At 25.6% G+C, this 23808-nt stretch overlaps 5 protein-coding genes and 1 long non-coding RNA gene across 37 annotated transcripts in view; 1 reads left to right on the top strand and 5 right to left on the bottom strand.

Moving 5' to 3' along the window:
* LOC147910591 (uncharacterized) overlaps positions 1–23808 on the top strand; it is a 98409-nt gene that overhangs the window by 67501 nt on the left and 7100 nt on the right. For 18 of the 19 annotated variants that reach the window (XR_015544185.1, XR_015544184.1, XR_015544178.1 and 15 more), the window contains 3 exons: positions 82–253; positions 8615–8660; positions 9180–9337. This is a non-coding gene — a long non-coding RNA (uncharacterized LOC147910591). Of the gene's footprint in view, positions 1–81; positions 254–8614; positions 8661–9179; positions 9338–23808 lie in introns of those variants that run through there. The other variant, XR_015544173.1, reaches the window with a different exon arrangement.
* Positions 4326–8338, bottom strand: LOC105143654 (odorant receptor 94a-like). Of its 2 annotated transcripts, XM_087403250.1 has the most exons (7): positions 7153–8338; positions 6268–6655; positions 5600–5932; positions 5140–5341; positions 4869–4925; positions 4773–4809; positions 4326–4517 (listed from the first exon to the last, which is right to left on the bottom strand). In XM_087403250.1, exons 2-7 carry the CDS (start codon positions 6627–6629, stop codon positions 4510–4512), a joined length of 999 nt encoding a protein of 332 aa, XP_087259376.1. In that variant the 5' UTR covers positions 6630–6655; positions 7153–8338; the 3' UTR covers positions 4326–4509. The 2 variants fall into 2 exon arrangements, with proteins under 2 accessions (XP_087259376.1, XP_087259375.1); XM_087403249.1 differs by having other exon boundaries at positions 4773–4925; positions 7153–8336.
* On the bottom strand, positions 8457–12010 carry LOC105143547 (odorant receptor 46a-like). 3 transcript variants are annotated; one of them, XM_087403244.1, is made up of 6 exons: positions 11292–12010; positions 10770–11191; positions 10270–10605; positions 9624–9825; positions 9204–9359; positions 8457–8647 (listed from the first exon to the last, which is right to left on the bottom strand). In XM_087403244.1, exons 2-6 carry the CDS (start codon positions 11129–11131, stop codon positions 8600–8602), a joined length of 1104 nt encoding a protein of 367 aa, XP_087259370.1. In that variant the 5' UTR covers positions 11132–11191; positions 11292–12010; the 3' UTR covers positions 8457–8599. The 3 variants fall into 3 exon arrangements, with proteins under 3 accessions (XP_087259370.1, XP_087259372.1, XP_087259373.1); XM_087403246.1 differs by having other exon boundaries at positions 11413–12010; XM_087403247.1 differs by having other exon boundaries at positions 11512–12010.
* On the bottom strand, positions 12164–14563 carry LOC105143652 (odorant receptor 46a-like). 2 transcript variants are annotated; one of them, XM_011052104.2, is made up of 5 exons: positions 13965–14558; positions 13399–13737; positions 12967–13171; positions 12597–12752; positions 12164–12354 (listed from the first exon to the last, which is right to left on the bottom strand). In XM_011052104.2, the coding sequence occupies exons 1-5, from the start codon at positions 14324–14326 to the stop codon at positions 12307–12309; spliced, it is 1110 nt and encodes a 369-aa protein (XP_011050406.2). In that variant the 5' UTR covers positions 14327–14558; the 3' UTR covers positions 12164–12306. The 2 variants fall into 2 exon arrangements, with proteins under 2 accessions (XP_011050406.2, XP_087259312.1); XM_087403186.1 differs by having other exon boundaries at positions 12164–12752; positions 13965–14563.
* LOC105143651 (4-vinylanisole receptor-like) lies at positions 15108–18525 on the bottom strand. 4 transcript variants are annotated; one of them, XM_087403197.1, is made up of 6 exons: positions 17909–18183; positions 17415–17804; positions 16774–17109; positions 16425–16626; positions 16061–16216; positions 15108–15317 (listed from the first exon to the last, which is right to left on the bottom strand). In XM_087403197.1, the coding sequence occupies exons 2-6, from the start codon at positions 17774–17776 to the stop codon at positions 15267–15269; spliced, it is 1107 nt and encodes a 368-aa protein (XP_087259323.1). In that variant the 5' UTR covers positions 17777–17804; positions 17909–18183; the 3' UTR covers positions 15108–15266. The 4 variants fall into 4 exon arrangements, with proteins under 4 accessions (XP_087259323.1, XP_087259321.1, XP_087259322.1 ...); XM_087403195.1 differs by having other exon boundaries at positions 15108–16216; positions 17909–18221; XM_087403196.1 differs by having other exon boundaries at positions 15108–16216; positions 18007–18221.
* LOC105143650 (odorant receptor 4-like) lies at positions 18924–23498 on the bottom strand. 7 transcript variants are annotated; one of them, XM_087403227.1, is made up of 6 exons: positions 23034–23498; positions 21870–22259; positions 20989–21324; positions 20679–20880; positions 20208–20363; positions 18924–19157 (listed from the first exon to the last, which is right to left on the bottom strand). In XM_087403227.1, the coding sequence occupies exons 2-6, from the start codon at positions 22229–22231 to the stop codon at positions 19104–19106; spliced, it is 1110 nt and encodes a 369-aa protein (XP_087259353.1). In that variant the 5' UTR covers positions 22232–22259; positions 23034–23498; the 3' UTR covers positions 18924–19103. The 7 variants fall into 7 exon arrangements, with proteins under 7 accessions (XP_087259353.1, XP_087259352.1, XP_087259351.1 ...); XM_087403226.1 differs by lacking the exon at positions 23034–23498 and adding an exon at positions 22812–23024; XM_087403225.1 differs by lacking the exon at positions 23034–23498 and adding an exon at positions 22839–23023.

Below are 23808 nucleotides of genomic sequence, written 5' to 3'. Positions count from 1 at the left end.
TTACAAACTCCTATTCAATATTCATTATTATCATGTAGAAACATCGCATTTACTAACAAGATATTTTTTTTTTAATTTCAGATTGAGCTTTTAGCGGGAATCTTTTGACTGTAGTGTCTTATGTGCCATAATGAGCCAACATAATAAGTTATTCTCATATGAAAAACGAGATATTGAAATAAATAAAGGATTTTTGCTGTTATAAATTGCGATTGATGATATCTATTTCCATTTATCTCCAATTTTAATGAAGGTAAAAGTTATGTGTCTAAATGTTTTTTCAGTTTTTCTATTGTTATCTTGAAATTTTGACCAGAAATCACGAATATATTAAACCTTTTTATAAATTTTGTTTATTTTAATATTTTACTTGTTAATTATAGTATAAAAAAACCATAGTATAAATACAGGGTTCTTTTAGCAAGATAAAAATTTCCGTCTATAACAATAAAGTTATGTGTATACGTATAATTAATATGACAATGAAGTCGTATACATATGTATTCTTATATTTAAATATATGACTTCATATATTTAAATATGTGACTTCGGTTTCATTAGTATAGAAAAACCCTATATTTAGATCTCACATAAGTTACATTACATAGTTAAAAAATAAAATTACTTCAAAGCAAAAATTACACTCGAATTTAATAGTTTGTTGTTTTTTTTAATATGATAATTAATTAATGTAGCAACGCTTTTGAAATTTAACAAGATGATAAAATTGTTATGACACTAAGTCGAAATATTTAACATTATACAAGTCAAATAATTAGTGAAGTCGTTAGGATCATTAACGTTCATCATAAGAGTCCATTATTTGCGTGAAGGTATATAACATCATATTAATTAGTGCTAATTACGTATAATCTGTAAATATTATAAATTATCAGTTTGAACAAAGATGTCTCCATGGTTGGAAACAGTCAGCGATCATAAAAATTGTACACGTCAATTTTGTAATATACATAACAAAGTGTTTGGTCAGAAAAAAATATATATGTATCTTAATGACTATATATAAATAACACTGAAAGAAAAGATTGGTTGCTGCAGCTATATAAAAATGCTATGCCATATTTTACTATCTAAATTGTTGCAGTAATCAATCTTTTTTTCAGTGAAGTATAGAACTTTTTAGCGATTTTAACTCAAAATGATTTTATTCTGAAAAAGATCATTACGTGAAAAGATATAAAATATAATTTCAAGAAGGTGTATTATATCTAGGCTGTGATATAATTCTTTGACACAATACTTTGTCTGATATTTTGTCTCTTTTCTTCTACACATTTAATATCTGTATCTTCGTAATAAAGTTTTAATCAGACAGAATCTGTCTCTCTCTCTCTGTTAAGAATAATATCAAACTTGCAATGATTGTCTAATAATATAATACATTTATACAAGTAGTTAATAAGATTACATTTTTGATCAATTTTTATTGCAAAAAAAATGTACTTCTTTCATTTTTATATCTAGAGAATGAGTAATACAGTAGGAAAGAAATAACGCTTAAAACGTTCATCAATATAATATGAGATATGAGCAATCTTCATAATATGTTGAGGTACGCTATTTATCAATACATAAAACGCTTTTTTTTATTATTCTTCACGTTTATAATTTAACGTATCATCTAGTATTGATTTATACTCACGCAATGTAATCAAGCGAACGAGTAACATTCATAGATCACATTTATAAGACAATTTATAAGACATTTATTGTCAAACAAAAAATTAATGTTCTTAATAATATCTCCATGACGTTAAATTTTTTGTATTTGCAATAATGTAATTAAATTAATATAATATAATATAATTTATCTTTTAAAATTTGTCTTTCAAACAATGAATTATTAGAAAATATAGTATCACTTTCTTAAATTTGCAACAATTTTGGAAATTTTTCAGAATGGGATATATGTTTACGCAAACATTTTTCAGAAATCTTGGAAACACAAAATAGGATATATATATATATATATATATATATATATATATATATATTCGATATAGCATATATATTCATATGAACATCTTTGCTTAAAATGGCCAATACCATCATCTAAAATAATGACCTTTTCTTTTAGAACATCATGTATTAATAATCAAAAGAAGGCATAAAGTTTTAAGATAATAAATTTAATATCCCAATTCAAGAACAAATATGAATATAACATGTAATCGTGTAAATACATATAGGAATAAGTAAATTACAATAGAAATAATATTATAATAGAAGATCCAACTTTTAAGATTTTGAAACATGTCTCGTATAAATAAGAAAAGTTTTAGAATTATATGATCAAATTTAGAATTAATTAATTTTCTCTAAGATTAAATCTAACAAAAAAATTTTTTTCACAAGACGAACTCGATTATGTGATGATGTTGGCGTATACAATCATTCAGAGTATTCTGAATCGGTTATAAGATTTTTAAAATAGTATTGTAAGATCATAATTTGGTAGCACAGATGCAATAACAGACCAACAATGAGACTGTCACAAGCAACATTAACAAATGCGGATATCACGCCTATGTATTGATGAGTGTATGTAAGACAAAATAGCACGAACGACGAGTAATCATATGGCATCCACCCTCTAAGTATTAATTGCCTCTTTTTGAAACTCGTTAGTAATGATATCACGAAATGGCTTGCGCAAATGAACACAATCAAAATAACACATTGTAATATTCCTACAAAACAAAAAAAATAATTTTGCCTTCATTTCGAAAAACGAAATTTATTTCAATAAAAAAATATTCTCTTACCTGTAAATATAAAATTTGTTAAAAGTATACAAATAATACAAAAAATATAAATAACAAATAATACAATACAAAGAATTTAAATATATAAACATAATATTATTTACAACGTTAATAATATTAACAATCTATGAGAAAAAGTTTTTGAGAAAAAATGTTTATATGTTTATATGTGATAATTTTCTAACTTTTCTTAACTTTCTTTAATGATTTATGTTTATAAATTTAATATTTTAATTATTATATCAGCAAAACTTTATTATTGCTTCAAATAATTCAAAATAATTCTTCAAATTAAGTATAAATCAAGATATAATTTTGTACTTACTGTATCAACTTGCCAAATTTCGTCGAATTTCGATTTCGACAGGTACTAATGGTTTAAATGTTCCTTCTATAAGATTTTGAATTAACTCCGCGAAACTCTCATGATTTATCCATAGATTGAATATTTTGTAGCATGCAGCGAATATGGCTAACATCATGTATATAGTATTAGTAAAATCGTCTGGCTTATCGACATTAGGACAATATCCATAAATTGAATGTGAAACTATACATGAAGCTAATTACTAATAATGTATAGGCGTTATATAAAGTATGTTTTCTGAATGACGTCCACGAGAACGATCGCCAAATCCAGCGATTGTGACAATTATGAATGTAAATTTCAGCACGTTCCATACTCTTTATACAAAGTATTTTTTTAATTTTCTTTAAATTATTTCTTTAAATTTCTCAAAACAAACGCGTCTTTTCTTTTTTAAAATCATTTTCACAATTGCATTAATCTAATATGAACACAACATGATCAACTATGTCATTTGTGTGTAACGTTTTGAGATACTTTTTGTGTGCTCCTTTAATATACGTGTTACGTAATATTGGCGTCAGTTAGGGGTTAGCTGAGGAGATATGAACTTTATAGCGTCCATAGCTTGCGATATTTTTATTGAATTTTCCCCTGGAATATATATATCATTATTGTAATAATAAACCCGGAATGATGTATTCCGTGAATTGACATTTTCGTGAGAATTTCACACACATTCTTACACCTGTATATAGTAATATAAGTTATTAATAAAAGTTCAGAGAGAGAGATGTATGGAATCTTAATATATTATTGTACTTATCCATTATACAATATTTTATTCATTTGTTGTAGCTATACGCGACAGTTTTATTTTTCCTTAGTCTAGTATTTCAATTTTTTTCTCGATATGTGTATGCATTTTTTAATAAGTAACCGGAAGGCAAAGGCTTCAATTTATTCATTTTCGCAACTGTTTTTTTTATTTTTTTTTATATTCATCTTTTAAATTGCTTCTTGCACAAAAGTGTTAATCCAATTAATTGATGGTCTTTCTTTGAAGATCTTAATTAGCTATATCTTGTAATTTTTTGATTGTATAATATATACTTTGTAATTTTTTAAATACTTATAAAATCTAAGACTATATATATTCAAATTTTTTTAATAATAACAATTTAATAATAGTCTTCAATTTTTATGATAAAAAACAGGTAAAAGGCATAATATCAAAAAAATACAGATAAAACTTCTTTATTTATATACGTAATATTTGAAATTGTCAATTGCGCAGATATTTTTACACTTGACATTCCTTGATACTTATACTTTTAATATTTTTTATCCTTGCTTAGTCATTATCACCATTCTTATTTTGTTTGTTTAAGTATATTATATATTGAATACGACATCTTAAGAAGCTAAAGAATATATCAATATTTACATAACATTATTTAATTCAATTGTTTCTTAATAAACTGGCGACACAAGACTTGTTTTTCGGCTGAATTCTTAGCTAAATTAGATTCTTGCTATTGTATTGGCTACAATACTGACAGGATCAGCATCGCAAACAATACGATGGCAAGAATTTAATCTATCTAGCAATTCAACAAGCAACAAGTATCATATGCCGCGCAACTTTACAACTTTTTTGTAAAAAATTTATCTCTAACCTTCACGAATGAATCTAGATTCACCGTAATATGGGCACTAGAAAATTCGATTGGTATCAGAGAACGATTCATAATCATTATAAGGTTTTCTCTTACTTTTTGACGTGCTGTTATCCAATCCATTCCGAAAATTTCATCGGAAAATTGAATGCTCTACAATAGAAGTGGTCAGACAAATATAGTTACATATGTAATATTTCTTATTGCAACTATAAGTAATATTTAATGTATAATATATTAATATAAATATTAAATTTAAATTAAAAATTATGTTTCTTATTCTATTATTAATGCGATGTTGGGATTTTGTTATCAACATTTTTTTTATGGATCAAATGTATTCGGTGTATATACACAAAATCAGTACCTTTAATTTTATTTCATTTCCGTACCAACAATAAATAAGAATTTGCGAACACATACAGATTGTGTATAACATCAATGGAATATATTTTGGGCTCAATGAGGTTTTCGCCAATCGATAAAGATTGGAACATACCACTAACATACTTGCGATAAATTGAACGGCAATTATAATTCTAAACTTTTCATTCAACGTGTATGCAAATCTAGAAAAAAGAATAATATTATTACTCTTGAAATAATTATTATTGCTTATGACTAATTAAATATTATGATATTTTGAATTGAGTTAAACAATCGTTATCTAATTAATAAACAAAATTTAATATTCGCGCATAATTGTAAGTAAAATATAAAAAAACTCTGTATGTATATTCATGAGCGCGCGCTATGTTGTGTACTCTGTACCTTAAGATTAATTAAAAGAAACATTTAAGTATATAAAATTCTATATAAAAACTAACTTGTAGATATGACCGTGCTGACGTACACATTCACCCAAGTCGCCTCGACTGCGTAAGGATTTTCTCACACGGTACTCTAAGATCTCGATTTGGCAGTAAATATGTAGCAGCAATCCACAAATTATTATATCGCAAGCAACATTCACGATTGACGCAGCCGTTAAGCTCATTAATTGACGAAAGTATGTGAAATAATACACTGTATCGGACCACTCAAAGGGTATCCATTCTCTATATGCTAAATTTCCTTGCCGGAAATCCGTAAGCAAAGATGTTAAATTCATGCAGCCGCACGTTATCTCAACAAAAACCGTGTAGATTATGGAATTGATCCTGCAAAATGACTATGGCTGGACTAATTCACGATGACTGATTTGTTTTATATTTTTCTCCTTTAATTAAAAAGAAAGAAAAAATATATTTCCTACTTCTTTCATAATATAACAAAAAGATTTTGTTTATTTATTGTTTATTTTATTAATAAAATCGTATCTTATATTTGCTGTTTTTGTCAATTAAATTTAAAAAATGCAAAATAATTATATAAATAAATTATATAAATATAAAATATTATATATTAGAACTCTCTCTAATGTAAAGAGAACCATGAGACAATAAAATTAAAATATGCGAATCTTTTGATTTCTTAAATGGAAGCAACTCCTTACCGTATTATATTATTATATTTTTGTCGAATCTCAATTTCATCTGGTTCCAAAGGTCTAAATGGTTTCTCAACTAATGCGTCAGTTAATATCTCGATATTCTTGCGATTTAGCAATAAACTCAGCATCTTGCAGCAAGCAATGACCATGGCTAGCATTATATAAAAAGTATCCGTGAAATCGTCCGCATTATTAACATTCAGGATAATATCCATGAGTTGTGGCAACATGAAAGTGAGCAATAGTAAGCACACAAAAATTGTATATACATTATACACTGTCCGTTTCCATAATGAAGACCAGGAGACTGGTGGCCGACATCCTGCTATTGTCAGGATTTTCAGTGGAAATTGCATAACTTGCATTTCTTGAAATATCTTTTATTCGTTCTCTAATTTAAAATAGAACACTTATTATATGTATACTATATATATGTACTATTGCATATGTCTTATACAAGAGACATAATTATGTGATGTAATTATGAAAGATACAGAAAATATTATATTATATATTATGCTTAAGTTAAAATTTTTTAGATAAATAAACTTAGATGCTTTTATTTAAAAAAAAACAGTCTAATATTTATATGAAAATTATATTGTGTAATTTAGATTTTATTTTTATTTTTTAACTTATATATATATATACTTATATATATATATACACATATTGGGTCATTTAAAAAGTATCCGCGGTTTTTTCATTCAAAAATTGAACAAAAAACCGCGGATACTTTTTAAATGATCTAATATATATATATATATCTTTAATAAACGCAAAATATGTTTATTGTTGTGTGAGAAGACAAAATAATCCAGATATATTTAATACTGCTTATTGTGGATGATTTATACACTTATATCTAGGCGAGGTATCCAGCCTTGCCTTTGTATGAACACTAGGCTTCGTATTGTTGACTGGAAAACTCGGCTTCGTTCGCTTTCTCCTCGCTGGCTCGATTAACTCTGAGGGATACTGAAGGTTAAAAGGGTGTCTATAATTATATAACGATGTAGTCAGTCGCGACCAACCGTTGTCATAGTTATCAAATTAGATACGTGGATTGGTCGTATTATTTTTCACGTAAGATAAGGGATGCCAAACACAATTACCTGTTTCTACAATCTTACGCTTATTTTGATGAAGTACTACTGTGTATGTATATATGAGTGTGTGTAGTATAGCAGTAGACCTACTTTTACAATAATTTGTGACACGTAACATTTTATATTGTAAATGTAAGATTGGTAATTGAATTAACTTCAATCACTTGTATAATTATCTAATTTATTTAATCGATATTGAGTAAGCAAAATATTGCGCAGAATTGCATTTTATTCATTAATTTTAGAAAATAATATTCAATAATATAAATGATTTACACAAATAAAAGTATCAAGCAATTTCATGTAAACTTTACATTGATTTTAAACTTGCGGAACGCTTCGACAAATCTTACAATATCTATAGACACGCAACGCTACTTTCTGCATCCATTGTTCGCCTCTTTGTAGCCCATGTCGGAGAACTACACATGTCATCATAATAATTATACGTATACGTAACTTGTAATATATTCCGACTAGTAATAATACTTTTGTAAAATAATGTACATAGCTGTCTTTTTCGCTTTATATAAATTGTTAGGTAATACATTAAAATAGTCTAAAGGAAAAGAAACTTGTCGACAACGAATCCTTAGACCATAAATTAAGGTGTGTCACCATGAAATTTTAATGTAAGTAATCTATACTTACATACAAAAAATATGGAATTTGTTATTATCGTCAGTTCCGCCTCACATCTGGCTGTCATTGTTAATTCTGTTACTCATGTTGATCGATAATTCTGGCAGGATACAAGCAGTTAAAAGCTTATTAAATATACATATATAGGTAAAGCGAATACATGCTGTAATATCTTTAGTTAATTCTGAACTAGTCAAAATATCATATTGCGCAGAATTGCATTTTATCTATTTACTTTGGAAAATAATAGTCACATATTTTGTATATAAAGTGAGACAGAAAGAGAGAGAAAAAGTGTCGAAAAAATCTTATATTAAAAATTTTCCACATTGAAGATTAAATAAAGTAAAAATGTTTAAGTAAATAAATAATATAAGTAAAAAAAAGCAGTATAAATTATAGAAGATTGTGAATAAAAATCTAATGAAAAAGAAGCATATAATAATCAATAATTCTTATTTAATTATTTGTTAACATTATATAACAGGAAATTAAAATGATTAATAACATTAATTATACAGATAACTTAATTAGAAAATATGGTTCCCTATCTTCTATACTATCTTCTATTTGAATTATGTTGTTTACATTTGTTGTAGGATACTATAAGCCGAGTATGACGTCTTAAGTAACTGTAATAAAAAGGTAAATCTTTTTTCAAATTTATTTTGTAATTGCTAATTTTGTAAAATATTAAATTATATAGCCAAATAATAAAATATATGTAATACATAATTACTATAATCTCTAAAAAGATTTATGAAGAAATTAGCAGTGAAAATTATAAAAAAAAGCCATCAGAGCTTACATCAGCTGTTCGAATGTGCAAAAACTCTTTATTTTCGTGTGCATGTAACAAATAAAATAAATGTTTCAACTCTTCATGTTCTTATCAATATAAAATATAAATCGAAATTACATAAGTAACGCAAATTCCAAGATGGTGATTCCTGACAATTTAGCTTGTTCTTCTTTATCCAAAGAAATTAACTTTTATATACAAAGGACAGTATGTAATTTTTTGTAATAGTATAACATGATTAAAAAGATAGATCAAATTTTTTTTGAATGTCATAAATTATTAGTGTATGAATTATAAAAATTGATATCTATTATATTTAAAATAAAATGTATATTATTATTAATTCATAATTAATTGTTTAGTGACGATAGATTTGTTATACTCACGCTCACGAAAGAATTAAGGTTCATCGTAAGGATGTACGCGCTAGAAAATTCAATAGGTATTAATGAGCGATTCATAATTATTAATAAACTCTGTTTTCTGTTTTGCTTCATTGTTAACCATTCCATTCCAAAAATATTAATGGTGAGTTGAACACTCTATATTAAACAATATATATATATAAATTAAAAAACATTATACACGATTCTTAAAATGGAATTGCAACTAATGTTTTCTTATATCAATTACAGAGTTTTTGTTGTTAAAATGATTTTTCATAAACTGAAAATTTTATTCCTAAAATCGATGGATGGAGTATTTATAATAAGGCTAACAATTTTATATCTAGGAAGTTTTTAATATCATATAAGTATTGAATAAATTATATAATACTGCCCGTTCAAGCTTTCTGAAATATGCACCTTTAGTTTTACTTCGTTTCCATACCAACAATAGATGAGAATTTGTGTGAACATGGAGCATGTGTATAATATCAATGGAAAGCATTGAGCAGTCAATGTCATCTTTGCTAATTGATACAAATTGGAACATACCACCAGCGTGCTCACAATAAACTGAATAGCGATAATTATCTTAAATTTTTCATTCACCATTAATGCAAATCTGCAAAATACAAACATTTAAAATATACTTATTTATTTAAAATATAAATTTTTGTATTCAAAATATTTTTAAAAGATATTATACAAAGTAAAAAATTTTAAACATAATGAATCGAATACTATAAAAAATATAATACGGAAAATATTTTAGACAACAGTTGTATAATATAACTTGAAAAGGTACAAATAATGATAAAATTAATTTTTGAAAAAAAAAATTTTTTCATAGACTATCTCTATCTTTTTAAATGGAATTATATGATTTATATATATATATATATGTATAATTTCTCTAATTATTCTGCATATAAAAATATAAACACTGTGTTGCCCGGATAGTGCTCGATAAGAATTAAAATTACGCCAATGTGGCGTCATTGACCATTTGATTTTCCAAATATTTTTTCACCATTTTACAATCTGCAAGATTGTCAAAGAAACTAACTTAAATATACAATCGTGCTGACGTACACATTCGCGCAGATTGTTTTGGTCGAGGAAACTCTTTTTCAATCGGCACTCCAGTATTTCGAGCTGACAGCATATGTGTAATAATAAACCACAAATCAGACTGTCGCACGCAACGTTCACCATAGAGCCAATAGTCGAGCTTATTAATTGACGAGCATATATGATATAGAATATCACCTCGGATGTGTAGTTATATGGTGTCCACTCTCTGTACGTTAAATTACCTTTCCGAAAATCGGTGAATAATGATGTCAACATTACGCATGCACATGTCGTCTCGACCAAAATTGTGTACCATAATGTATTCGTTCTACAAAATAGATGAGCAGTTTGTTTTTTTATATTTTTCATTAAACATTTTAAATTAAACATTTTTCTTTGCACTATTATTTTATATAAATTAATTATTTTTACCAAATTTTTGAAATATTTTTATACATTATTAAAGAGAGCGAGAATTTTTTATATACTTACTGTATTGTTTTGTCGAATTTTTGGCGAATTTCTATTTCGTCAGCCTCTAATGGGATAAACGGTTTCTGAGTAAGAATATTAGTTAATATTCCTATATTGTTGCGATTTATCAAAAGACCGACCATTTTACAACAGGAAATAATCATTCCGAGCATGATGTAGAAAGTATCCGTAAAATCATCGGCATTGTCGACGTTCAAAACGATATCCATAAGTTGTGACAGCATGAAGGTGAAAAGCAACAATATTACTGAAGTGGTATATGCGTTATACATAGTACGTTTACACAATGAGGTCCATGAATTTGGTGGCCAACATCCCACAACCATAAGAATTTTTAATGTAAATTTAAGAACCTGCATTTTTCGTGATTTTAATGTCACTCTCAATGTTAATAACGTTATATTAAATTATTCTTGTTGCTGTAATTTATGTAAATTATATGTGTGATTAAGTATATTAATATCGATAACGTTTCCTCTTCTTAATTAATATTATTAAGTTCTAATAAATTATTCTCACAAAATATTAAATATTGACTGATTATCATATACTGCACACTCTTTCGACGTAGATATTTGTTTAATATATAAGTAAAATAATACAATAATATAAATAAGATTCATGTCATATGTGAATGTACTTAATTTTGTAGAACATGAGGAATTTGAGGTACAAATAATAAAGATACAAAGTTTCTTCACAAATATAAAATAAAAAGGTCTTTTTCTTTCAATAGTACCATGAACCAGCTTTGTGAAATTCTATGCGACGAATCTCGGAATGTCTATAGCCTCATGATATGACTTTCTGGAAGCAATACTGCTCTTCCCCTCCGTGCTTGGCAGCTATATAATTATCGTAATACTAAACTCGCAATATCATTCCCCATTTTCCTGCTACGGTTTGCATGCATATACATTTTTATCAAATACAAACCTTATATGACTATGTGATATAATGATATAGCGAGGAGAAAGAAAAGCAGTAAAAGAAAGCAGTAAGTCGTAGAAACTATTAATAAACTATGAATTGTTTTATCTTTATAAAATCGTAATATAAATAATCCACCAATTTACTTACTTATAATAAATATTTATCAATGTTACTGACTACGCTCTGCATTTGTCATTCGTCTCAAATTCTAATTTCTAATTCTATTTCGATTTGAACAGTCATAATCTCTAACAAAATATAAATAGGAAAAACTTTTTATAAATGCACATGCATCTATATTTATTTTAGACCTGTTGTTTATACATGAACAGGATTAATAGATATTTCTTATTATACATATATTGAAACGTCTATTTTTTTAATTAAAAAAAATATTCTCAATTTTCTCGTCAATATGTCGTATAAAGTTATTAAAAATAATTATAATAGAACGCATATAAGCAATTGTCATTTATTTATCCACAAATAAAATACTAGTTGTGATGCAAATTTCTACAGATATTTATTAACAATAAGATGAAAAATATTGGAAAATATTTCAGTAATCTCAATTTTTTCGTGTCTTTTACTTTTACTTTACTTATACTTGTTTTAATATATTATAAGCAGAATATGATGTTTTAAGTAACTGCAACAAATGTATATAAATCTTATAATTCATTTTACAATTCTTATCAATCTAACATACATAAACAATATATTATCTTCGTAAACTTAGTGCTGCTAATCAAAATTATTTTTACATATAAACTAACTTCTATATAAATTATTCATTTTCTTATTTTCCATAGTTAAATAAAATATATTTTAACCAAAAATAAAATCTATTATTAATTGCCAATAATATAAAATTAAAAATTTTTTACTAACCCCAACAAAAGAATCGAGATTCATAGATAGTACGTAAGCGCTGGTAAATTCTATTGGTATTGCTGCACGACTCATAATTATTAATAAATTTCTTTTCAGGTTTCTATTCATCGTCATCCAATCCATCGCGAAAACGTTGTCGAGCAGTTGAATGCTCTATATTTCAAACATAGAAATTATCATTAATTTTTTAAAATTAACAAATTTGATTATTTTGAATCGTAAAATATATTAATCCATTATATAGAATTAACAAATTTCATTACAAAGTTTGTGTATTATTACATAAATTTAATTATTAACTTTAATATTAAATTGTGTATACTTTGGGTTTTTTAAACCAAAAAATGCGTAACTCAATTACGCGCACCTTTAATTTTACTTCGTTTCCGTACCAACAATAGATGAAAATTTGTGTCAACATACAGGACATGTATAATATTAAAGGAAGATAGCTCGCATTTAAACTCGTTGATTTAGTCATTTGGTATAAATTGGAACATACCACCAATGTACTCACTACAAATTGCATAGCAATAGTCATTCTAAATTTATTGTTTAATTTGAGTGCATACCTGTAAAATATATATTACATAAATGATACTTTTCAAAATTTTTCAAGAGAAATAAAGTAGAAAATAAACATTTTAACAATATGCAAAAAAATGTTATCAAAATGCTTCGAATCAGAACAAAATATACAAATATATAACAAAAAAATTTTTTTATTAATGTGAGATCTTTACTTTTATTTTTTTAGTAATATGTGTACATTTGCAGAATATAAGATAAAATAACTAACTGCAATATACTGTCGTGGTGACGTACACAGTCGCGAAGAGTACCGTCATCATTCGATACTTTGCTCAGTCGGCATTCTAAGATCTCTATTTGGCAACAAATGTGCATCAACAATCCGCAAATGAGACTATCACAGGCGACATTAACGAGCGATCCAGCCGTCAGACTAATAAGTTGATGAGCATATGTAAGACAAAATATGATGTTAGACGAATAATAGTCATATGGTAGCCATGCTCTATATGTTAAATTTCCTTTTCTGAACATCGTGAATAAAGACGTCATGGTTATACATGCGCAAGTTGTTTCCACCAAAATCGTATAGTAGAGTGTGTTGATACTGCAAACTGTGGAGATAGTTACGCTTATTTATGTAACACAACTTCTAATATTTAATTATTAATTATCAAAATATAAAAATATTTGTACAATTAGATGTTATTATTTAGTACTACGCGTTTATATATAATTTTCATATAAAAAAAACAAAATAAAAATTTACAATAAGTTTTTCTAACTTAATTATTAACTTATTTTTGAAATCTTTAGTATTACGGTAAAACTTACTATATAAGTCTATCGAATTTATATCGAATTCTCATTTCGTCTATCTCCAATGGTCTGTATGGTTTTTCGATGAATACATTGATTAACATATTAATATTCTTTCGATTCACTAATAAACTGAGCATTTTAGAGCACGAAACAACCGATGCCATCGTGGCGTATAAATTTTCGGTAAAATCTTCGGCATTGTCAACATTCCAGATAATGTCCAAAAATTGCGATATCAAAAAAGTATATAATAATATAATCATAAAAACTGTGTATGCATCGTATATTATACGTAAATAAAGTGATGAGCATGATTGTGGTCGCCAACATCCAACAATCGTCAGAATCTTAAAGGTTAATTGCAAGACATGCATCTTTTATTTCACGTTATGTCGTTTTCTTATATCTAAATTTCACTTAAATTTTTGCACAGTAATTGCAAATATCATATAGAAAAAATTATTTGCGAGATGTTAAAAAATATTTTGCATAAACTTTTATTTATTTCAATATTTCTAAAACTATGGCATCTTTAAAATATATTAAGAAACAATGAATAAGACATTTTCTGAACGACTGACAATCGTGAAACGTTTGTGCTCCGTTCTTTTCTTGAAAGATTCCATAGTCCCTACTATTATGTTATTATCATAATATATCGGACTTGAATCATTGATCCAATAAATACATATTTATTGTTCCGTTAAGTACGATAATAACAGTCTCTAAAAATATAACGTTTATATTCTAACTCTTTTTATATAACGTTTTTATATTTCGTTACAAATATCATGTAAGAAATGGAAAAATATGAATGTCTCCACTATTTTATCATAAATTTTTAATGTAAGTAACTCAGCTATATCTACATTTCCAGCTATATCTACATTTCTTAAGTTTAAAAATATTTCATTTGTCATGACCACTAAGCGTGTTGCTAAGTCGTTGCTATACATGATTCTATTTCCATATTGATTTCAGGCACAATGATTTCTGACTTTCGTTAGAGGCAGATGTTCAAATTATATTACATTTGTGAAATGTATCATAAAAGATAGAATATAGGCAAGAAAGTACGAAATATAAAATAGATATAAAATAGACCTTAATAAATATAAAATAATAAGGAAAATGTGCAACAAGATAAATAACACATTTAGATAATTTTTTTTTATTATTTTTATATCAGATAATTTGAATATAATAAATGCTAATTATGAATACTAACAGTATAAATATATACTTTTTCCTTTTTTCTCACTCTTTTAAGATTTAATTTCATGAGTATATTTTTGCCATCAATCTTTTACAGAATTACCGTATTTTTTCAAGTAAGTTGTAAGTGGAATACGACGTCTTGAGTATCTAAAATTGATGTATAAACACTCCTAATCTTGATTTAAATATATTCTGTAATTAAATTTACAACTAATTTCGCTAATAATATTAGATGCATTAGACTGTAATATTATTATATTACACAAGATGCTGAATCTGTTTTTGTTATTCCAAACAATCATTCCAAATTTGTATTTCTTGTGAATAATTCAGTTTACTATTTAAATAAAATTAAATAGTTAAAATTTACTTAAATTCAAATTTTTAGTTTATTTTAGTAATATAATAAAGCAAAATATATGAGCAGCATTTTTCTAAAATGTATTTTGTCCAAAATTTCATTTTTGAAGTTAAAGATGGCATAGTATTTAATGTTAAGAGATTAATATTTTAAGCTACTTCATACGATGTTCTGAAAGCATTTTTACGCCATCAATTTATGTGCTGAAAAAAATCTTGACATTTGAAGTACATTATGTTCTTTAACTAGAGATAAACAAAATGTATTTGTTTAACATTTTTAGTAACTGTTTAGCAATTTTGAACATTTTACATCTTACTGAATGGCAAATTGTTATTTTCTGTAAAGCACGCAATTTTCTTGTAATTTTCTTTCTCGTCTTTCAAAATTATAAATTTTGGACAAAACGCATTTTAAAATTCTCCTGCTCCTCATATAATATAAATATCTTAAATTAAAAACATATTTAAATATACTTGAAAATACAATAAAATTTGGCGAAATTAGTTTCACTAATATCTATACTAACACCCATAAAGGAATCAAGATTCATAGGAATAATATAAGCACAAGTAATTTGAATAGGCACAATTGTCCGCCTCATTATTATTATTAGAGATTTCTTTTTACTTTTATCCAGTGTTAGCCACTCCATTTCGAAAATGTTATCGATCATTTGATGACTCTACTGAAATATGTAAAATGTATCTATGGATGTAATTTTTGTTTAAGAAATAAACGATAATTATGTTACTGATATATACCTCTTAAATATTGAAATATTTTAACAATATTATACCATTAGTATTCTGTTAAATATAGAGTGAATAAATTTGACATATTATTTTAAAGCATTTATACTTACCACATCTACTAAATATCTATTACCATACCTTTATTTTTACTTCATTTCCGTACCAACAATAGAAGAAGATTTGTGTTAACATGCTAGATATATATAATGTCATTTCAATGTATTTGGCTTTTGTAGTTGTTTTACTTATTTGATAAAGGCTAAAGCATATTATCAACGTACTTGTTATAAATTGAATAATAATTATCAGTCTAAATTTCGTATTTACAATATACGCAAGTCTAAAATTAAATTTTAATTATATAACGACATATTAATATATATATATATTTTAAAGCAATAAATCTGATAAAAACAATATTATGATAAGAAGTAATTTAAAAGCTATTACATAAGAATTTCTAAAATTTATAAAATTATGAGACAACCTGATGATATGATAATGTTGATGTACACAACTGCGGAGAACATTAGAATAAGATATAATTTTCTTCAAGCGACAAGTCAAGATTTCAATTTGACAGCAAATATGAACCAGTAATCCACAAATGAGAGTGTCACAACCAACATTTATGAATGCTGCGGTAGCCAAACTTATCAGTTGATGTATATACATCAAATAAAACAGTATTGTTGATGAATAATCAAATGGTAACCATGCCCTATACGTTAATTTTCTATTTTTAAAATTCATAGATAAAGAAGATAAGATGATACATGACATCGTTACAGCTCCCAGGTAAACAAAGCGCCGAGTATTAATTCTAAAATAATTATAAAGTGTTTCTCAAATAGTATATATAATAATTTTTCAAAATTTTTAAATATATATATGTTTATTTCTTTTAACTTAAAAATATTTACTTTTAATAATTTTTAGATATTTGTTCCATTTTCCAGTTACAATAAGAAATTAAATGTTAAATGTATTAAAATTATTTAAAAAATAAAAATATGATTTTAAATTGTAATATAAAAAGTAACATAAAATATATTTCAATAGCTTTTAATAATATCAAGTGAGAAATAATACAATATTATTATTAAAATATTGTTTATTAAAACTTACTCTATGTCTTTATCAAATTTATATAAAATCTCCATTTCAGTTGATTTCGACGGTCTATATGGTCTCTCCATCAGCGTGTCGATTAACATAATAATGTTTTTGCGATTCGTTAGCAAAATTAATAATTTACAGCAAGAAATAAACATGGCAAGTAATACAAAAAAATTATCCGAAAAATTATCGGTATTATCAACGGTTAATATTAAGTCCATCAATTGCGAAAGCATAAAGGTATGTAGTAATAAAATTATTATACTTGTATATACGTAATATGCTATACGTTTATGTAACGACAACCAAGAATCAGGTCGCCAACAACCAAATATCGTTAAAAGTTTAAAAGTAAATTTAAGCATACGCATTTTTAAAGAGCTTATTTTTTTGTATTCTCTACAAAGCACACAGTAATTAATTACATTAAATTAATTACTGTAAATTGTGTGTAAATGTTATTATTTGTGTTTGATATTATTATTATTAATAATATTAAATACTTTTCTAAAATATTATGCAGTTTTGTCAAAATCGCTTCTATTATTATAGAAGTTTTCTTATTTTTAATTTTCCAAAAATGTTACTTGTGTATTAATACCTAGAAAAGCTCTTTGATTAACAATCATAACTAGATTGCACATTAGCCATAACAGACACAAATTAAATTATTAATATAAAGAAAAAATGCTTTTAGCAATTATAACCATTGAATATAGCACATAGTATAACACATGACAAAATCTTTAGGATAACTGACAATGGTCTATAGCTTTGCGGATCGAATTTCTTAAACGTAGATATCCATACGTTCCACCCTTCGTACTTGATAACTTCATTATTTATTTTGTAACGTATCCCTCGCGAAATGTATTCCTCGTGAAATAATTTTTTCATAACTCAACTGACAACTTGTATATGTACAACAAAATTTACGTATATGAACAAATCTAATTATATCTTTAAATGCAACAATACTTTTCAGAAAAAATATGAGATAGAATAGTCAAATATTAAACAAATAATTATAACCTATCTTCATGAAATATTGGTGCAGGCATTTTCTATGATATCTTCACCCTTCTACGATATTCAAGTAATTCCAGTTTCTATGAAATCTAAGGTATTTCTTTTTATACCTACTATGATACTTTTAAGAATAATTGTAGCACTATAATTTCTCTTCTTTTATACAGTGTTCTTTCATTCACAAAATCATAATGTCAAAATTGTCAAATTATTTTTCCTATAAACACAATTTTACGGGTAAGAAAGTGTTACTAATGAGTAATAATATAATAGTAATATTATTATGAAAAATACAGTAGTATAGAAAGTATTTTTTTTTATGCGTATTTGTATAAAAGATAGTTTATTTAATTTAATAAATTTTTCAATTAACTAATAATTTAATTAAAAAATAATTAAAAGTTATGTTAGATTCGCAGCAAAGTATGTCATAGAGAACAGAATTAAAAAAGTGTAATGTATACATTATATTAAATAATAAGAAGAATATGGGATAGAATAAATTATATATTTAGGTAATCTATTTTTTATAACAATATATGTAATGGAGAAACGTTAAATACTAATTATGTTACTAATTGCGTATATCATTTTTCTTTACTTCCTGCTGCTTCCATAATTTTATCTTGTTTGATATGAGTACATTAATTCTATTAGCTTCTTATACAGTTATTGCCGTATTTGTTGAAGTAAGTTGTATGTGGAATACGACGTCTTAAGTAACTAGAATTAGTATATAGACACGTATAATTTTGAGTTAAATATATTTTTAATAAGTTTATAGCTAATTTCCTCGATATTAAATATGCTAAATTTTAATTATTAATTAAAATTTAGCATATGCGAAGCTAACGGTGGGTCTGATGGACCTATTCAATTGTATTCTTTATATTATATAAATCCGGAAATTTAAATTATTGTTATTAAAATAAGTTTAGTATTCAAACATGCTTTTTTATGTTAAGTTGTTTTGATTTCTTAAAATGAAGTGAAATAATATTTTTTGGTTAATATAAATTAAATTGATCTCTCACAGATCCAGCATCAGTAACTGTGTTACAGATTTTTACAGCTCTTCGAAGTATTAAATACATATGTATTAAATACTTCTGAATTTATTTATATTGAATATACAGAATGCCTGATAATGACCAGATCACCTTTCGTGAGCAATTAGGATGGATAAAATTTAATCAAAAGTCTTGTATTATTTTATAATTTTCACAATATCATTTGTAGTAATTGTAGGCTATGTCCCGATATACACTGTCTAATATTGAAAATCTATAATATACGTTACGTGCACTATAGATTTTCAATACAATATACGTATATTGGAACACAGTCGTAGTAAATAACATGTGCGTTAGCAACCTCATCACGCAATCCTCATCACGTACTTGTATTTGCCGGATAGGTCATGTTGTTCAACAGTTTTAGAAATTAATATATCGTTAACTATTACGAAAATTACGTATGGGAACTTTTTCATTTAATTTTGTCCGCTCTATCTACTTATGAGAAATGATTCGGGTATTACTGAATATCCTATATATTATTTGCTTTTAAATAATAATTTATTTAATATGCGATGGAATATGAAATTTAATCGTGTGATGGAATGATTTTAATATATTAATTAGTTAAATTTAAATTTAAAAAATTTGTTAATTGATTATTGTAAAAAATCAATTATAAACCCTCACTTAAATGCAAAATAAAGAAAATAAAATTTATTATCAAAACTAGTTTTAATAATATATCCATACTAACACTCATAAAGGAATTAAGATCCATAGGAACAATATAAGCACAGGTAATCTGAATAGGTATGATTGCTCGACTCATTATTATCATTAAAGATTTTTTCCTATTTTCATCCAATGCTAGCCATTCAATTTCAAAAATATTATCGATCATTTGATGACTCTACTGAAATATGTAAAATGTATTTCCATAGCATCTGTGCATTTAATAAAAGATATTTATTAACGTTTCTTAGACATTAAGATACTCTAACAATATATACTATTAACATTTAGCGAATAGATTTGGCGAATTATCTCTTAAGAAAAAGTATTTCAATATACTGATTAACTCTGTTCAGTAACTGATAAAATATTCAATTACTGAACAGTTAATTAATATATTGAAACACTTTTCTCTAAGAGATTTGAGAACATTCATATCAATTATATATGCATCTACTAACAAAAAGTGTCTACTTTTTAAAAAGTATCATACCTTTATTTTTAATTCGTTACCATACCAGCAATAGAAGAATATTTCTGTTAACATGCAAGATATATATAATATCATCTCAATATATTTGGCTTTTGTTGTTGCTGTACTCAATTGATAAAGACTGAAGCAAACCACCAACGTACTAGTTACAAATTGAATAGCAATAGTTAACCTAAATTTCGCATTTACAATAAACGCAAGTCTAAAATTTAACGATTTTTTTCAATTAATAAAATATTGTAATAAAAACCGTATGATAAATTAATATCATAATTTTAAAAAATATTTCGCAAAATGTGGTAAGATTTACCTGAAGATATGATAATGTTGATATACACAATCGCGAAGTACATTTGAATAAGATACAATATTTTTCAAACGATAAGTCAATATTTCAATTTGACAGCAAATGTGAACCAATAATCCACAGATGAGAGTATCGCAACCAATATTTAAAAAACCTCCGGCAATTAAACATATCAATTGATGGGCATACATCAGGTAAAACAATAATGTTGACGAATAATCAAATGGTAACCATGCTCTATATGTTAATTTTTTAATTTTGAAGTTCACTGACAAAGATGTTAATACGACACATAAACATGTTACTGTTCCCAGACATATGAAACGTCGAGTGTTAATTCTGAAACAATAAAATAACTCTCAAATGTAATATTTTTTAGCTTTATGTTTTTTTCTATCATATTTAGTTGATTAATTAAAAAATAAATTATATTTTTTATGACATGGATACATTTCATGTATACGATAAAGTATATTAACCCTTTGGCTACTGCTGTGCTGAAAGATACACTATACCTGCTGTATCTACTATACATGCAGCTTAGCCACAAAATTCAATTAAAATCGCGAACGTATTTTCGAAATGAAATAAAAATAATTAAGAATATTTCTGCTTGATAGTGACAAAATATACAGAGAAGTTTAGAAAAAAGCCATTATAGTAGCATTTCATCCTAAAACTGTTTGAGAAGCCATTATATGGCGCTTTATTCCAAAGAATAGATTAGCGAGAAGCCTTTATATGTGATATAGTAATCAGAGGGTAAAACATATTAATCTGTTTAAATAATAAAAAAGCATTATAAATTATATGAAAAATCTAGAAGTAAAAGATAATTTAATACATTTCGATAATTTATTTTTTTGTTTTTTGTTAATACTTACTGTATGCTTTTATCGAATTTATATAGAATCTCAATTTCAGTCAATCTTGATGGTCTACAAGGTTTTTTCATTAGAATGCCTATTAACATAATAATGTTTTTGCGATTCATCAATAAAATGAACAATTTACAACAAGAAATAAACATGGCAATTAATATAAAGAAATTTTCGGAAAAATCATCGGCATTGTTTACAGTTAGAATTACGTCCATCAGTTGAGATAGCACAAAGGTATTTAATATTATAATTATTATACTGGTATACATGTAGTATGTTACGCGTTTATGTAACGACGACCAAGAATCCGGTCGCCAGCATCCAAATATCGTCAAAAGTTTGAAATTAAGTTTAAGAATGTGCATTTTAAAAAATATTCTTCTTTGATATCATCTGTGAAGTACACAATTAATTACTGGATATTTTTTGTAACGTAATATTATTAATTATATTAAATATATTTATAAAATAATTGACAGTTTTAATTAAAAATTTCTCGTATTTTTATTCTTGAGGTTTAATAAATATGTTCTTATTTTTTTATATTTACAAATGTTTATCCTTTATATTTATAGATAATTAAAACAATTATGATTTAATCTACACTGTTAAATCTATAGTATCAAATTTAATTTAATGTGAGTCGCCACTGCTCCTATTCAATCATATCGTTATTTTTTATTAAAATGATAATTAAATGTGACATTATATCGTGTCAATTTGATATTATATAATATCAAATTGACACTATATAGTAGCAAATATAACCATTGTTTTAATATAAAATAACGATATGATTGAGTAGGAGCAGTAGCGACTCACATTAAGTTAAATTTCACACTATAGATTTAACAGTGTAATAGTAAATGTGAATTATGCATTGTAAGATTTTTAAGAGATTAAAATTAGAAAAATTAAATTATAACAAAAATACTTTATAAATACTTTATATATAGATATATTTATGTGTACTTTATATTTTATAATTTATATTTTTATAAGGTAATCACGACCAATAAGTATAGCACAGAACAAAATCTTCAGAATGACTGACCAAGTCAGTCAGTCTATAACTTTGCAGATCAAATATTTTAGATATGGAAGTCTAATATTCACATTTCATTCCATAATATTATCTCACTCTTTATTATTTATTTTGCAATGTACCTCTCGCAATATAGCTCTCATGAAATAACTCTTTCATGGCTTGACATGCATTATTCAAAGTACACATACTATGTATTGACAACAATGCATGATTATATCTACAAAAGCAACAATATTTTTTAGAGAAATAGAGAAATAGAGAAAATATAAGAGAATTCTAAATTATTAAACAGATAATTATAACTTATTTATCTTTTATAGACACGTAATATTGTAGACACGTTATATTTTTACGACGTTTAGATATTTGAATTTTCTATGAGATCTAAATTTTTCTATCGCTACTAACAACAGACTAAACTAATCATTTCGTTACCATTTTTTATGCCAAGCAATGTCCTTGATGAAAACTATAATTCTACGTCCATCTTATACTCACACGCATATAAGTACACATTTATATACAGTCATTTGATACACTCATTGTTAGTAATATACTAACAGTAATATATTTACGCATACGGCATACAGGTAGACATAAATAAGGACTTTCCAGCATCAGTTTTGTCTTTTTATCATAAACAATGTAATAGAATCTAGTTATAGAATTCTGTGCTACTTATATTATTAGTATTTCTAGAATACTCGTAGGATTTTAATTATTTTTTATATGTTAAAATTGTATTATTAATTTTATAAATATATCTTTACTAGTGTTAAATATTGCTAATAATATAATATATAATAAGTGCAGTAATTAACAAATATAATAAAAAAAACTTAGTACATATATAACTAACATATATTTATTTAAATTTTTTAATTAGTTTAATAA

This window comes from Acromyrmex echinatior, chromosome 2, assembly GCF_024713525.1.
Source record: "Acromyrmex echinatior isolate Ae372 chromosome 2, ASM2471352v2, whole genome shotgun sequence".
Lineage (NCBI taxonomy): Eukaryota > Metazoa > Arthropoda > Insecta > Hymenoptera > Formicidae > Acromyrmex > Acromyrmex echinatior.
Note: the sequence above shows the minus strand (reverse complement) of the source record. Positions and strands in the feature narration are given on the sequence as shown.

Bases quoted from the DNA above. Each gene is read 5' to 3' on its own strand.
- LOC105143650 (XM_087403227.1), bottom strand. From the start codon at position 22,231: ATGCACATTCTTAAACTTAATTTCAAACTTTTGACGATATTTGGATGC. The intron at 20,364-20,678 runs GTATGATACTTT...ATATTTCAGTAG, and splicing joins GTAACGAATTAAAAATAAAG to AGTCATCAAATGATCGATAA. The intron at 19,158-20,207 runs GTTAGTATGGAT...TACTAATTCTAG, and splicing joins ATCTTAATTCCTTTATGAGT to TTACTTAAGACGTCGTATTC.
- LOC105143651 (XM_087403195.1), bottom strand. From the start codon at position 17,776: ATGCGTATGCTTAAATTTACTTTTAAACTTTTAACGATATTTGGTTGT. The intron at 17,110-17,414 runs GTAAGTTTTAAT...TAATTATTTTAG, and splicing joins AAATTTGATAAAGACATAGA to AATTAATACTCGGCGCTTTG. The intron at 16,217-16,424 runs GTATGGTAATAG...ATATTTCAGTAG, and splicing joins GAAATGAAGTAAAAATAAAG to AGTCATCAAATGATCGATAA.
- LOC105143652 (XM_087403186.1), bottom strand. From the start codon at position 14,326: ATGCATGTCTTGCAATTAACCTTTAAGATTCTGACGATTGTTGGATGT. The intron at 13,738-13,964 runs GTAAGTTTTACC...CACAGTTTGCAG, and splicing joins AAATTCGATAGACTTATATA to TATCAACACACTCTACTATA. The intron at 13,172-13,398 runs GTTAGTTATTTT...TATATTTTACAG, and splicing joins CACCACGACAGTATATTGCA to GTATGCACTCAAATTAAACA.
- LOC105143547 (XM_087403244.1), bottom strand. From the start codon at position 11,131: ATGCAGGTTCTTAAATTTACATTAAAAATTCTTATGGTTGTGGGATGT. The intron at 9,826-10,269 runs GTTAGTTTCTTT...TGTATTTTGCAG, and splicing joins CAGCACGATTGTATATTTAA to ATTTGCATTAATGGTGAATG. The intron at 8,648-9,203 runs GTGAGTATAACA...TTTTTATTACAG, and splicing joins ACCTTAATTCTTTCGTGAGC to TTACTTAAGACGTCATACTC.
- LOC105143654 (XM_087403249.1), bottom strand. From the start codon at position 6,629: ATGCAAGTTATGCAATTTCCACTGAAAATCCTGACAATAGCAGGATGT. The intron at 5,342-5,599 runs GTTAGTTTTTAT...TCTTTTTTCTAG, and splicing joins CAGCACGGTCATATCTACAA to ATTTGCATACACGTTGAATG. The intron at 4,926-5,139 runs GTACTGATTTTG...CTTCTATTGTAG, and splicing joins GAAATGAAATAAAATTAAAG to AGCATTCAATTTTCCGATGA.